At 41.6% G+C, this 13,830-nt stretch overlaps 1 protein-coding gene across 1 annotated transcript in view; it reads left to right on the top strand.

Annotated features, from left to right (window-relative positions):
- The window catches only part of LOC137170775 (NLR family CARD domain-containing protein 3-like), a 37,467-nt gene extending 23,769 nt beyond the window's left edge, over positions 1-13,698 (top strand). The window contains exons 2-12 of the mRNA XM_067574354.1: positions 1,952-2,053; positions 2,137-2,334; positions 2,444-2,557; positions 5,168-5,246; positions 5,408-5,636; positions 7,321-9,124; positions 9,240-9,407; positions 9,805-9,972; positions 11,149-11,322; positions 12,107-12,153; positions 12,274-13,698. Of these exons, the coding sequence (XP_067430455.1) occupies positions 1,965-2,053; positions 2,137-2,334; positions 2,444-2,557; positions 5,168-5,246; positions 5,408-5,636; positions 7,321-9,124; positions 9,240-9,407; positions 9,805-9,972; positions 11,149-11,322; positions 12,107-12,153; positions 12,274-12,845 (3,642 nt within the window). The 5' untranslated portion in view covers positions 1,952-1,964 and the 3' untranslated portion in view covers positions 12,846-13,698. The remainder of the gene's footprint in view (positions 1-1,951; positions 2,054-2,136; positions 2,335-2,443; positions 2,558-5,167; positions 5,247-5,407; positions 5,637-7,320; positions 9,125-9,239; positions 9,408-9,804; positions 9,973-11,148; positions 11,323-12,106; positions 12,154-12,273) is intronic.
- The last annotated feature ends 132 nt before the right edge of the window (positions 13,699-13,830 follow it).

Raw genomic sequence — 13,830 nt, 5'->3', positions numbered from 1 at the left:
TAATAACTCAAACGGTTTGGATTTTATAAGCCCCGAAAGTTGCAGTGTCACATCACCCTTACAATGTAAAGCAAAGGGGAGGCATGAACTTTGTGTCAAACAGAGGCTTCTGACATCTAAACTATAAGTCTGACCACTTTCAAACCTGTATCAATGGATTTGTGACAAAATTTCCTACAAAAAATGTGATTTTTAATGTAAGATTTGGCCAAAGTCATGGGATTTATGAGGATATTTCATATTTTTCATTTCATTTTTACTCTAAAATCCTCCTCTCCAACTGCTCCTGGTGATGTCACTCCCTCAGTGCTGTGAAACATTCCGCAATACACACTCATTATAAAATCACAGGAGGAGCAAGAAAAGACTTTAAAACTCACACTCTAATATCTCAAAAACAATAAAAGATAAAAAACACAGTAAATTCAAGATTTGTAGGTCAAAGTCTCGTGACTCATTTAAAGTTCAAATGAAGTTTGTATCTAAAACTATGTGGAAGCAGTAAATGTTCAAAAAGGTGTGGGTTCGCTCAGACTCTCCATTCAGATATATGAGTATTTTTCTGTGTCCAGCTGCAGTTACTTATTGTCTCTACACACCTGACAGTACACATGTCAATCAAACTTTGACCAGGTCATGTGGGTTAAAAGTCTTTACTTTTCTAAAAATAGACTTGATGAAAATTAGGAAAATAATTTGTTTTACACACAAACTCATCAAAAGTTTTCAATTTACTAATTGAAATTCAAGTGAATAGGCCCAAAACTTGCATGATTTTGATGCCACAGGTGTGAGCGAGACAGACATGTCTCACCCTGCAGAAAATTCTCATCCTCACACTGTTGAGATTTGATGTTTCACCATGACAGAGGAAGTTGCTATAATTTTATTGTAAATGCTCCAGTCTGCACCAAACTTTACATGTTTGATAAGAGTCCCGGCCCGAACACGTCTACATGACAATATTCCATCAGTGATGCAAACTGGCTGAATAGCGCCCCCTACAAAATAGCAGCAAACCAGCCCCAACAGCAGGCAAAGTAGTGGACAAAGGAAGTGATGTTTATCTCCTTCTTGCACTGTCTGAAAACAGCCCGGGTCTGAAGACATCTACATGCCCGTGACAGAAGCCCTTCGACTGCGCCACAGCTTGACGTGCGCAGAGGCACGAGGGCCCGTTCAACGCTGCTTGCAGCTTTAATTCTCTCTGTGTTTCCTCTACAGATGAAGGTAGAAAGTCTCTGTGAGCTGATGTGGATGTGAATTCAGCAGCATCTGTCCAGGTAACATGATTGATTTTGGATTATTGGACGAGCTGCCGCTGCATGCTCTGACTGGATATAGTAGACTTGGAAAAAGAGGAACATTTCAGATGTTGAAGAACTTTTCAAAGTGTTTTAAATAAAAGTGAAAAGTGATCTGGTCCCCAAAGAAAGCCAAAGACACAGCAACATGAAGTGTTTCCCTCTAGTCTTCAAACCATCCAAAAGCTTCCTGCAAAATCGTTTTCATTCTCTCTTCCTAAACCTCTGTAATATATAAACCTTTATATTTTATTTTACTTGGTTTCTGTGTCATATTTTAACTGTGAAGAAAGACCGTAAGTCTGTTCAGGACTCGTAAGACAGCTCTGAACTCATCAATTTCATTCGTACCTCAGAAAGATGTCTCAGAAAATTGGTGAAGTCACAAATTCTCTTAAATCACTCGTACTCGTCACTTAAGAACAAATCTCTTGGTTGGAGTGCTTCTTGCATGAGGCCCATTGTGAGCATTGTGAAAGTGATTTGTTAGATATGTCACTGCAGCTCAAAGTGCCAACAACATGGAAACTGTCAGATGAGTGTATTTAGTATTGAAGGGGATGAGATACTTTAGTCAGAGCTGTGTGTGTTTGTCATGTGACTGAGAGGAATGATGAGAAATAATGTGTTGTTGTGTTTGTGTGAAGGTGTTTCTCTGCTATGGATCAGTGTGAGGACAGAGAGGAGGGAGTCCCTCCCTCTAAAAGCTCTCTGTGTGGGGAACATGACAGCCAGACCAAAGCTCAGAGGTGAGATGAGGATCTCTAACTGTCCATCACTGTTCTCCACCATCATTATTCACACTCAAAGCTCTGTGTGTGTTGTGTTGAAGAACAAAGAAGCAGCACAGACCAGACTCTGCTGGACCTGGACCTGAACCTGGACCTGGACTCAGACCCGGACCCGGACTCGGATCTGAACCTGGACCTGAACCTGGACCTGGACCTGGACCCAGTTGTTTGTCCTTCAGGAGCGACCGGTCAAAGGATGCTGTTGTTCATTTTAAACAAGATCCTTTATCTGATAAAAAGTATGTTGTTGTCAATATTAAAACTATAAATTGTGCAGTATGTTAATCACAGGAAATGTAACTGAATATGTGACCTTTAATAAATGTATCATTGCTGTTTTTGGATCAGGATCCATCAGAGACCAGAATCTCCTGGATCTCCATCCAGCTGTGTGTCCTTCAGGAGCGACGACTCAAAGGATCTTATTATTCACTTTAAAGGACGACGTCCTGCTGGTCAGAAGTAAGCTGTCAGTCAAACGTCTGTGATTCATGTCTGAATGTATGTTGTGACTGTTGAACACACTGTTTCTGGGGCTTCACTTATCAAAGCCTGTGATCCAGTTCAAACCAACAAGAACATGTGAGCTGATCAAACGTACTCGTTCAGACTAATTTACATACAGACGAGCCCCCAGATTGCCACATATGGTCAACACCTCCCTCTGAAAGGAGCTTTAATGTAGAGTTACTGTTTATGGACTAAAGCTGCAAAGCAGAAAAATAAAGACGAAGGACGTAATGAGGTTCAGATACTGTAGCGTCCAGGAGGTGTGTGGGAAAGCTTCCCAGCATGCACCAGGGCAACAGGTTTATGGACATAAGTTTCATTTTATGTAGATTCACTGGTCACTTTATTACGAACACCAGTTAAACCTAATGCAACAACTTTATGATCAATTCTACTTTATGTTTATTATTGAGCTCGCAGTGCTGCTGGTGAACTGGACTGTATTATATTGATTAGTGTTCCTAATATTTTGTCCACCTCATTAACATACATGAAGGAACAAAATCAGTTAAACCAAACAGCTTTTTTTACATTTCTATAATCCACAATGACAGATCAATAAATAAAGATACAGTTTGGGGTCAGGTGATCAACTCATTCACTTCACATGATGATCAATAACAGAACAGACACTGGGAACAGCACCACTTTAACTGAGGTCATTGATTATAAATTAACTTTTAATTGTTGCACTTTTAAACAGCAGAACAGATAATAAACCTCAGTAATGTAAAGTATATTAGAAACCTTAGTAGTCTTAGTTAAATCAATTAAAATGATTAGTATATTAACACAACAGTTGATCATTAATGCAGATTGATTACAGTTGAATGTCATGAACAGTGATCAGTGATGCAGAGAAACAAGATAAAAACAAGGCATTAATGGATTTATTTCACTGTGAAAGACATGATGAGTTTTTATTGCCAATAAAAACAGGTTTACAGTCTGTCGTCTACATGCTGACAGTAGAGTTGCTTTATGTTGCTGTAATCAGTGTTAGCAAAGCTTACAATAACTTAAGCTGTCTGTCCACCGCTTTGACTACAACCTGGAGGATCTTTGATGCGTCGTCCTCAAACTGCAGCACGTCTTGCACTCGCTGGCTGAACTGAACCCAGACTTATTCTACTGCTCTGCTTGGGGCCGGAGCTTCTGGCATGTTGGAGGTTCAGGGCTCTCAGGGGCTTCTCTAGGACTAGTAAAGCTTTACCACTGCAGGGCTCATCTGGGTCTCTGTTCACATCCAAACATCACTTGAAGGACCTTCAGCTTGTGATCGTCTCTGTGTGGAGACATAATGGGCTCTATTTTTCACAGGCTCAGGGCCAGCTGGTCCAAACAGTCTTTATGCAGTTTTCCTGAGGAGCAAGTCTTCTTTTTGTGCGTCTGTGCACAAAAATCTTCTGACGAGGCGACAGGATCGATCAGGATCTACGGTGATTGATGTTCTGCATTTTCTAAACATCAGACTGGAAAACTGTTGCTCACAGATTCCGAGTTTAACAATAAATCGTTTAAAGTACCGCGGCGGTCCTCAGGATGCGTCCTGAGCTCCATCAGATCTGTCCAAACATTTTTATTAAATAAAAGTTCAGTTTAGAGAATCAAAATATTTCTTCTGTCATGCCAGGAGGATCTTTACAGTGAGCTTTCAGTTTTACCACTTACAGTAAAGTAAATATTAGCAGTAATCAGTTCTGTGTGTGGACGTGTGTCCATATAATCAGTGTGTAAAATAGCCAAACAAACAGAGTAGACCTACATCAACATCTTATATGCTGTGAACAAATAAAACATGTTGGTGAAAACATTTTAAAACAGGTTTAAACACAGTCCTGCTTACTTTACACAGCGTGGACACCTTCATTCATTATTTATATATTTGGACAAACTGATAGAACTTGTGCACTTTTCAAACACTAACCAGCTAATTTCCAAACCCAGTGTTGGATGTTTATTTATAGATATTGAAAGCATATATGAGGACTTTCAAATATAACGATGAGGATAAGAACTGTGGAGTTTAAATGTATTAATTATTCTGTATGAATTGTTTGCACCGGTTTGCCAGCAGCTGCAGCACATGAGAACACATCAGCTTTATTTTCATTCTACCACTGTCAGCATGTTTGGACTGATGTATATTAATATTTGAGGAGTCCTGAAGGTGTATTTTGGAGCTTCAGCTGCTTCACAGAGGTGAACTCTTCTCTCTCACTCAGCCTCTCTCACCGTTTCACCTGCTGCTGTGTTTAAAGGTGATGAGAGGAGCTCATGTGATTGGTCATTATTGAAGCCCACCTGACTCCACCTGCATATACTGCATTCCTCCACTATTCATGTATTCAGTCTCTCCTCCATGTTACGCCTGGCTGAGCTCAGAGTGAGCCAGTGCTGATGGTCGGAGAAATTGTAAAAATGTTTTGGTCACACGCCACACGCCAGGAATTAAGACCTGGATCTGGATCTGGATCTGGATCTGGATCTGGATCTGGATCTGCGCCCTGTTTCAGGAAAATAGAGCCCAATGTGAGCTCATTCTTCATGATTCCTCCACAGAGTGGACCAGGAGAGCTCAGAGGTTCCCAGTGGTCAGTCAGCCCAGCAGCATCAAACACACCTGGACTCCATATTTATGGTCTGTACATGTACAACAACTACTTTTACATCTATTCTGTTCACAATCATCTCCAGGCTGCACTTTGTAGACCAGTGGATTGTCAGTCTGTCCAACATGGATCTGATGTTTGCTTCATGTTTTCAGTTTGATTGTGTCATTCATATAGTATTCTGTTCCAGCTGCTGGAGGAGAACATCGTCACTTTTGTGAAGAACGAGCTGAAGAAGATGCAGAAGGTTCTGAGTCCAAATTACCCAGAATGCTTAGAGAGTCAGAGGGAGGATGAGGAGGTGTTGGACAGTAAGGAGGAAGAGCAGAGGAGGAGCAGCAGAGATGCATTTCTGAAGATCACACTGCACTTCCTGAGGAGAATGAAGCAGGAGGAGCTGGCTGACCGTCTGCAGAGCAGTAAGAGGATTTCTATAAAGATTTAACATGATGGATAAATGAGACATTTACTGACGTCTCAGGAGATGGAGGGAAATATGTTTATGTACTCATTCTTTTAGTCCAGTCAATTTAATTGTAAAGCACAAGATCACTGTAGGAACAATTGAAAGTGTTTTACAGAGTGATAAAACAGTAAAACAGTAAAAATGAGGTTAGATACAGGCAGACATTACACACACACACGTTCACACACATACAGTCTAGTTAAAAGCTAAACAAAACAAACCACAAATCATCTGCAGACTGTTTCATACTTCAGGAGCGTCAGCAATAAATAATCTGTCACCTGATGGAATGAACTCTGGGAAAGAAGAAGACTGTCCTGGTTACCTGAGAGCTCTGCCTGGCTGATAAAATGGAAGCATGTCAGATACTTTATATATTCAGGGGCCATTTAGTGCTTTATAGACCAGTTCTATAATGGTCAGGTAGCCAGTGAAGCAGCTCTTTGGTTCTAGTCAAGATACAGACGACTGCATTTTGGATAAACTGGAGGTATTGAAGGGATTCAGCAGGACGAGCAGTAAAACAGACGTTACAGTAATCTAGTCTGCTGGTGACAAAGACATGGACAAGAATCTCTGAATCTGCCTGAAAGATAAAACTACAGATTCTCAGGATATTTCTGAGATGTTGGAAAGATGTTTTGGTGATTTTACTAATGTATGAGTCAAGATTTAGATCAGCATCAATAATAACTCTGAGGTTGTTGATTTGGTCAGTGATGGTAAATGACTTGGACTCCAAGTAGGTGCGGACCTGCTGCCTCTGTGCTCTCACACCAAACACTGATTTATGTTTGTATCTGTTCGGCTGCAGTAAGCTTTTTGACATTCAGAGATCAATATCTTTCCAGCAGTTGATCAGTAAATCTAATAGGTTAATGTTATCCAGAGACAGTGAGATGTACAGTTGGGTATCATCTGCATAACTATGATAACTGATCTTGTGTTTTCTGATGACAGAGCCAAGTGGACTCCATACAACATGTCAAATCTGTTAGAGTTGAATTTACCCAGAGAAACTGTGACAGTCCAGTGACAGATTTGAACCATTGTGGTAGAGTGTCGGACAGGCCAACCTAGCTCTCGAGTCTTTTAATAAAATGTTGAGGTCGACAGTATTGAAAGCGGAGCTCAGATCAAGCTTAACCAGCACAAAAAGATGTTTTGCATCAGTGATAAGAGTCATTAATAATCTTGACGAGAGCTGTTTCAGTGCTGTAAAGATGCTGGAAGCCAGAAGATAAACAACCTTCTCGATTATGTTACTAATGTTTAAAATGGGTCAATAGTTGCTTAAAATAGCAGGGTCAAGATTTTTGTGTTGTAATAGGTCTAATAACAGAGGTCTTTAATGAATGAAGAAACATTCAGTCTGGAGTGAACAGTTAACAATGGTAAGTATATCATCTGCTAGGTGGCAAAAAACAGATTTAAAAAGGTTGCAGGAAGAGATTCAAGGGGAGATGTGGATGATTTGATTTGGCTCATAGCATCAACAAGCTCCCTGGAGCCCACCATGGAGAAATGTTTGAAGGTGGTTTTAACTAAAGATCTTCTGAAGTCTTTGGGGAAATGAAACACTGAAATATTTGCTTCATACTTCATTCATTGATCTTATTTCTTGTGTGTTCATTCAGGGACTCCTGCTGGCAGGTGTCAACGTAAACTCAAGTCTAACCTGAAGAAGAAGTTCCAGTGTGTGTTTGAGGGGATTGCTAAAGCAGGAAACCCAACCCTTCTGAATCAGATCTACACAGAGCTCTACATCACAGAGGGAGGGACTGCAGAGGTCAATGATGAACATGAGGTCAGACAGATTGAAACAGCATCCAGGAAACCAGACAGACCAGAAACAACAATCAGACAAGAAGACATCTTTAAAGCCTCACCTGGAATAGATGAACCAATCAGAACAGTGATGACAAAGGGAGTGGCTGGCATTGGGAAAACAGTCTTAACACAGAAGTTCACTCTGGACTGGGCTGAAGACAAAGCCAACCAGGACATACAGTTCACATTTCCATTCACTTTCAGAGAGCTGAATGTTCTGAAAGAGAAAAAGTACAGCTTGGTGGAACTTGTTCATCACTTCTTTACTGAAACCAAAGAAGCAGGAATCTGCAGGTTTGAAGAGTTCCAGGTTGTGTTCATCTTTGACGGTCTGGATGAGTGTCGACTTCCTCTGGACTTCCACAACAATAAGATCCTGACTGATGTTACAGAGTCCACCTCAGTGGATGTGCTGCTGACAAACCTCATCAGGGGGAAACTGCTTCCCTCTGCTCGCCTCTGGATAACCACACGACCTGCAGCAGCCAATCAGATCCCTTCTGAGTGTGTCAGCATGGTGACAGAGGTCAGAGGGTTCACTGACTCACAGAAGGAGGAGTACTTCAGGAAGAGATTCAGAGATGAGAAGCAGGCCAGCAAAATCATCTCCCACATCAAGACATCAAGAAGCATCCACATCATGTGCCACATGCCAGTCTTCTGCTGGATCACTGCTACAGTTCTGGAGGATGTGTTGAAAAGCATAAAGAGAAGACAGCTGCCCAAGACCCTGACTGAGATGTACATCCACTTCCTGGTGGTTCAGTCCAAACTGAAGAACTTCAAGTATGATGGAGGAGCTGAGACAGATCCACACTGGAGTCCACAGAGCAGGAAGATGATTGAGTCTCTGGGAAAACTGGCTTTTGAGCAGCTGCAGAAAGGCAACCTGATCTTCTATGAATCAGACCTGACAGAGTGTGGCATCAATATCAGAGCAGCCTCAGTGTACTCAGGAGTGTTCACACAGATCTTTAAAGAGGAGAGAGGGCTGTACCAGGACAAGGTGTTCTGCTTCGTCCATCTGAGTGTTCAGGAGTTTCTGGCTGCTCTTCATGTCCATCTGACATTCATCAACTCTGGAGTCAATCTGCTGGCAGGAGAACAAACAACATCCCAGAAGTCTGAAACAAGAGAAGACAAATCTGCAGAGAAACATCTCTACCAGAGTGCTGTGGACGAGGCCTTAAAGAGTCCAAATGGACACCTGGACTTGTTCCTCCGCTTCCTCCTGGGTCTTTCACTGCAGACCAATCAGACTCTCCTACGAGGTCTTCTGACACAGAGAGGAAGTAGCTCACAGACCAATCAGGAAACAGTCAAGTACATCAAGAAAAAGATCAGTGAGAATCTGTCTGCTGAGAGAAGCATCAATCTGTTCCACTGTCTGAATGAACTGAATGATGATTCTCTGGTGGAGGATATCCAGTGGTATCTGAGTTCAGGAAGTGTCTCCACAGATAAACTGTCTCCTGCTCAGTGGTCAGCTCTTGCCTTCACCTTACTGTCATCAGAAAAAGATCTGAACATGTTTGACCTGAAGAAATACTCTGCTTCAGAGGAGGTTCTTCTGAGGCTGCTGCCAGTGGTCAAAGCCTCCAACAAAGCTCTGTAAGTGCACAAATAGTTATTTATTGATTTATTGATTGATTTATTGCAAAGATATTCAGACAGATTTTTTTCTGATGATGATTTATTAAATATTTTTTCCAAATGTATTATACAGACTGAATGGCTGTAACCTCTCAGAGAGAAGCTGTGCAGCCCTGTCCTCAGTTCTCAGCTCCCAGTCCTCTAGTCTGAGAGAGCTTGACATGAGTAACAACAACCTGCAGAAATTAGAACTGCTGTCTGCTGGACTAGAGAGTCCACACTGCAGACTGGAAACTCTCAGGTAAGCTCATGTTTGTCTCAACTGGTTTGAGATATTTCTTTAAACCATAAACACCGTACAGTTTAAACTGCCTCTCTCATGTCAGTATTTCAGAATCTCCTCTTCATCAGGATTTTAAATTTCACAGTGTAGAAAATCTGACATGTTTCTCAACTTTAGGTTCATGTGCTGTCCAGCACACAGATATCATCCTTGATATATATAAAGAGGCTCATCATGTTTTGATACCATGTTATTTATGTTACCAAATTACTGTTTATTCCGATTAATTGATTATTAACTGTCACATCTCTGACTGGTTTAGAGCAGAACACCAAAGATAGTGTTATATCATCGAAGTTTAGCCTTATTTTAGCACAAATGTTATTTGTCTTGTTGTTCATTATTCACTTTCCAGACTGACTGACTGTAACCTCTCAAAGAGAAGTCTTGAAGTTCTGTCCTCAGTTCTCAGCTCCCAGTCCTCTAGTCTGAGAGAGCTTGACATGAGTAACAACAACCTGCAGGAATTAGAGCTGCTGTCTGCTGGACTGGAGAGTCCACACTGCACACTGAAAACTCTCAGGTCAGGATTCATCAACCTGTTCAACTGATCACCATTTAAACTGTGATTTATATGAGTAGACACCTGGACATTTTCTCTACTCAAATTATCTTCAGACCAGTTGTGTGTTTAGACCCTGTGAATAACTTTCTTTAAACATATTTTCATTAGTTTTGTTCTGTCTCTGCTGTTGGAACCTGAAATACCAGAGAGGAGTTTTAAGATTCATAAACTGAATGAAGAACTGTGTAACTGGCCCAAAGTAAAATACATACAGTTAGCCAGTGAACAGTTTTTGATAACAGTTATAATTTCTTGTAATTTCAGAGCAGTATCTGTGCTGGGATGATCATAATTTTTACTCGCCATGGTGTATGACAGTTCACCCCAGCTGTGGTTATCCATCATTTAATTCTTGTTTTGTATCAAACAACCTTAAAACTCTGGATGTTACTGAAACTGAGTGAGGGAGTCAGAAATGTTTCCTTACTGTTAGTTTTTACTTTTATTTCCACAACGTTCAGACCGTATATACCACATTAGTTGGGATTCCTGTTCTGTATTCGACTGTGAGCATCTGAGACGGAGTCATTTATCTCTGTGACATGTTGGATGTTTGATGTTCTTACAAACTGTAGTCAGTCTGTCACCTGCAGCCCTTCATCTAATCAGCTCACTGTGGCTGTTTCTACTTTTTCTATTCTTTTATTTAGACCTGTTCTTATGCAGTGAAGACTTAGCAGTAGGGGTGTGCCCAAATACAAATACATTATTTGGCAAAGCACAAATAGTGGGTTTTTTACAAAAATTTTTTTCATACAGATATTTCAAAAAGTATTTGTTTTTGGGAAGAAAGAAAGAAAAAGTGAAAAACCATACTAGTTTATTCATGAATACTTATTGTAACACTTGAATTTTCTAAAATTAAAAGCGTAATAAAAACAAAAACAGGATTTTTAAGCCTCTTTCCACTTTTATTCAAATACAAATACAAATAATTTTGCTGCCTCAACAAATACAAATACAAATACAAATACTGGGCTCTCCACATATCCCTAGTTAGCAGTTGCCAACATCATGTTTACTAAGGTTACAGGAGACTGTAGCTACTTCATAATAAGAGCCTTACAGCTGTGGACCATTTGAATTGTTAAGTAGTGACTGGAGGTGTTAAGTTGTGTTGTTTTGTGTCTGCAGGCTGTCAGGATGTCTGATCACAGAGGAGGGCTGTGCTTCTCTGGCCTCAGCTCTGAGCTCCAACCCCTCCCATCTGAGAGAGCTTGATCTGAGCTACAATCATCCAGGAGCCTCAGGAGAGAAGCTGCTGTCTGCTGGACTGAAGGATCCACACTGGAGACTGGACACTCTCAGGTATGGACAGACATGTGGACACTCTCATGTATAGACAGACAGGTGGACACTCTCAGGTACGGACAGACAGGTGGACACTCTCATTTATAGACAGACAGGTAGAAACTCTCAGGTGAGGACAGACAGGTGGACACTCTCAGGTGAGGACAGACGGGTGGACACTCTCAGGTATAGACAGACAGGTGGACACTCTCAGGTGAGGACAGACAGGTGGACACTCTCAGGTATGGACAGACAGACAGGTGGACACTCTCAGGTGAGGACAGACAGGTGGACACTCTCAGGTATGGACAGACAGGTGGACACTCTCAGGTGAGGACAGACAAGTGGACAGTAAATCAGCTCAAACTCTTGAGACTGCAGCTGATTGTCAGCTGTAACCATCATGCAGGAATGTTCCACCTGTGTGAGAGGAAATAACTTGTCAGTCGTCCAAAGATTGTTGAGGAAAGACAAACAGAAACAGGCGGTTTATCATTTTCATGTTAGTGTGAATCAGTTTAAACAGTCCTGTCATCTGTTCACAATACAAACTGCTGAGTCTGACAAGAAAAAGTCTCATTGTTGACATGATTTGACTTTGAGTCGCCTGTTTCTGATTGGCTGAATGTAGCTGCTGTCGATAGCCGTCATGTGACGTGATGTGATGGACGGTTGTGTTGCCTAGCAACAGCAAAGCAGCTCAGTGTGATGAGGATCAGAGCTGCTTTTTCTAGAGTGATGTCATGTCCATGTTTGCATGCTGAAAGAGAACGTGCTGCTCTGACCCCCCTCCTCCTTTCAGGCTGCAGCCTGCTGGAGTCCGATGGTTGACACCAGGTCTGAGGAAGTGTAAGTGTGTTTTTCATTTCATTCATCAAAACAAAGCTCATTCACATCCTACTGAGGATGAAGATGATGTCATCATCGATCAATAACTGCAGCTGTATTGTGTCTCGTTCTCTCCATCAGATTTCTGTCAACTCACACTGGATCCAAACACAGTAAACAGAAACCTCAAACTGTCTGACAACAACAGGAAGGTGACACGTGTGAAGGAGGATCAGTCATATCCTGATCATCCAGACAGATTTGATTACTGGTCTCAGCTGCTGTGTAGAAATGATCTGACTGGTCGCTGTTACTGGGAGGTCGAGTGGAGAGGAAACGTTTATATATCAGTGAGTTACAGAGGAATCAGCAGGAAAGGAGACAGTGAAGACTGTCAGTTTGGAAGGAATGATCAGTCCTGGAGTCTGGACTGCTCTGATGATGTTGGTTACTCTGTCTGTCACAATAAGAGAGTAACATCCATCTCCTCCTCCTCCTCCTCCTCCTCCTCCTCCTCCTCCTCCTCTGTCTGTAACAGAGTAGCAGTGTATGTGGACTGTCCTGCTGGCACTCTGTCCTTCTACAGAGTCTCCTCTGACACACTGATCCACCTCCACACCTTCAACACCACATTCACTCAGCCTCTGTGTGCTGGGTTTGGGGTCTACTGGTCTAACTGGTTTGGTTCCTCAGTGTCTCTGTGTGGTCTGTAGGAGGAAGAGTCTCCTCCTGTTAGAGAAACTTTCTCACTGCTGACCAGATTGTTCAGTCTGTACAGGATCACACACAGCTGATGGTATTTAGTACCAACATGATCTCTCACTGCTTGTAAATGTAAACATGGTTTCCACATGATTGACAGTTTGTTTGTAAAATGAATCAAATGATAAACTGAGTCCAGTTGTTGTTGTTTTCTGTTGTTAGTGTATTAGAAAGGCTTGAACTGTAATGGGATAATGGGAATGGGATCTTCACAATGTTTAGTTGTAGTTCTTCTAGTAGTTTCATAGTAACTGTGTTACCTGATTCCTTCACTTATTTAGAGATCACATGACAAATGATGGTCAGAACAACAGGCCTCCTATTGGCTGGTTAAATGAACACCTCTAATGGTGAAGGCTGAGGCTCAGCAGCTGGAGTGTGGCTGCTTTTATGCTGCGTTCATATCATATTGGAATGATGCTAATTATGAGATTCTGACTTGTAAATAGAATTCAGGTCAACATTCAAGTGGTAATTATGAAGTGGAAAAGCTGAAAGCTCTGATATTTACTGGATATGGTGGATTATTGTCAATAACAGTATTTTTGAGCCTCATTCCACCAACTTTGTAATCATGCAGCCGTCTTGATTTGTTGTGTGACATGAACGCTGGCGAGTTGTAAACTTGGGAATCTTTCCCGCCTCTCAGCAGTCGTAGTGAAGCGTCCAGCTGGACAGAAACACGACTCCACATGAATCATAATGTATAACTGAATAACTTGTAAGCTGCTGGTTTGTGATGAAACAGCTGCTGCAGGTTGAAGAAACGTGTTTCCTGCTGTAATAAAGACTCGGAGTCCTGCATCTCTGCAGTTTGTGTTGTGATACTTGCAGCTCCACGTTGTTGTGGAGGAATATTGTGATTATTATGTAATAATGTGTAATATGTTACGGCCCGGTTATTAAAGTGAAGAGAAACCGTTTAGTAAGTGTGAA

Source organism: Thunnus thynnus, chromosome 19, assembly GCF_963924715.1.
Source record: "Thunnus thynnus chromosome 19, fThuThy2.1, whole genome shotgun sequence".
Lineage (NCBI taxonomy): Eukaryota > Metazoa > Chordata > Actinopteri > Scombriformes > Scombridae > Thunnus > Thunnus thynnus.
Note: the sequence above shows the minus strand (reverse complement) of the source record. Positions and strands in the feature narration are given on the sequence as shown.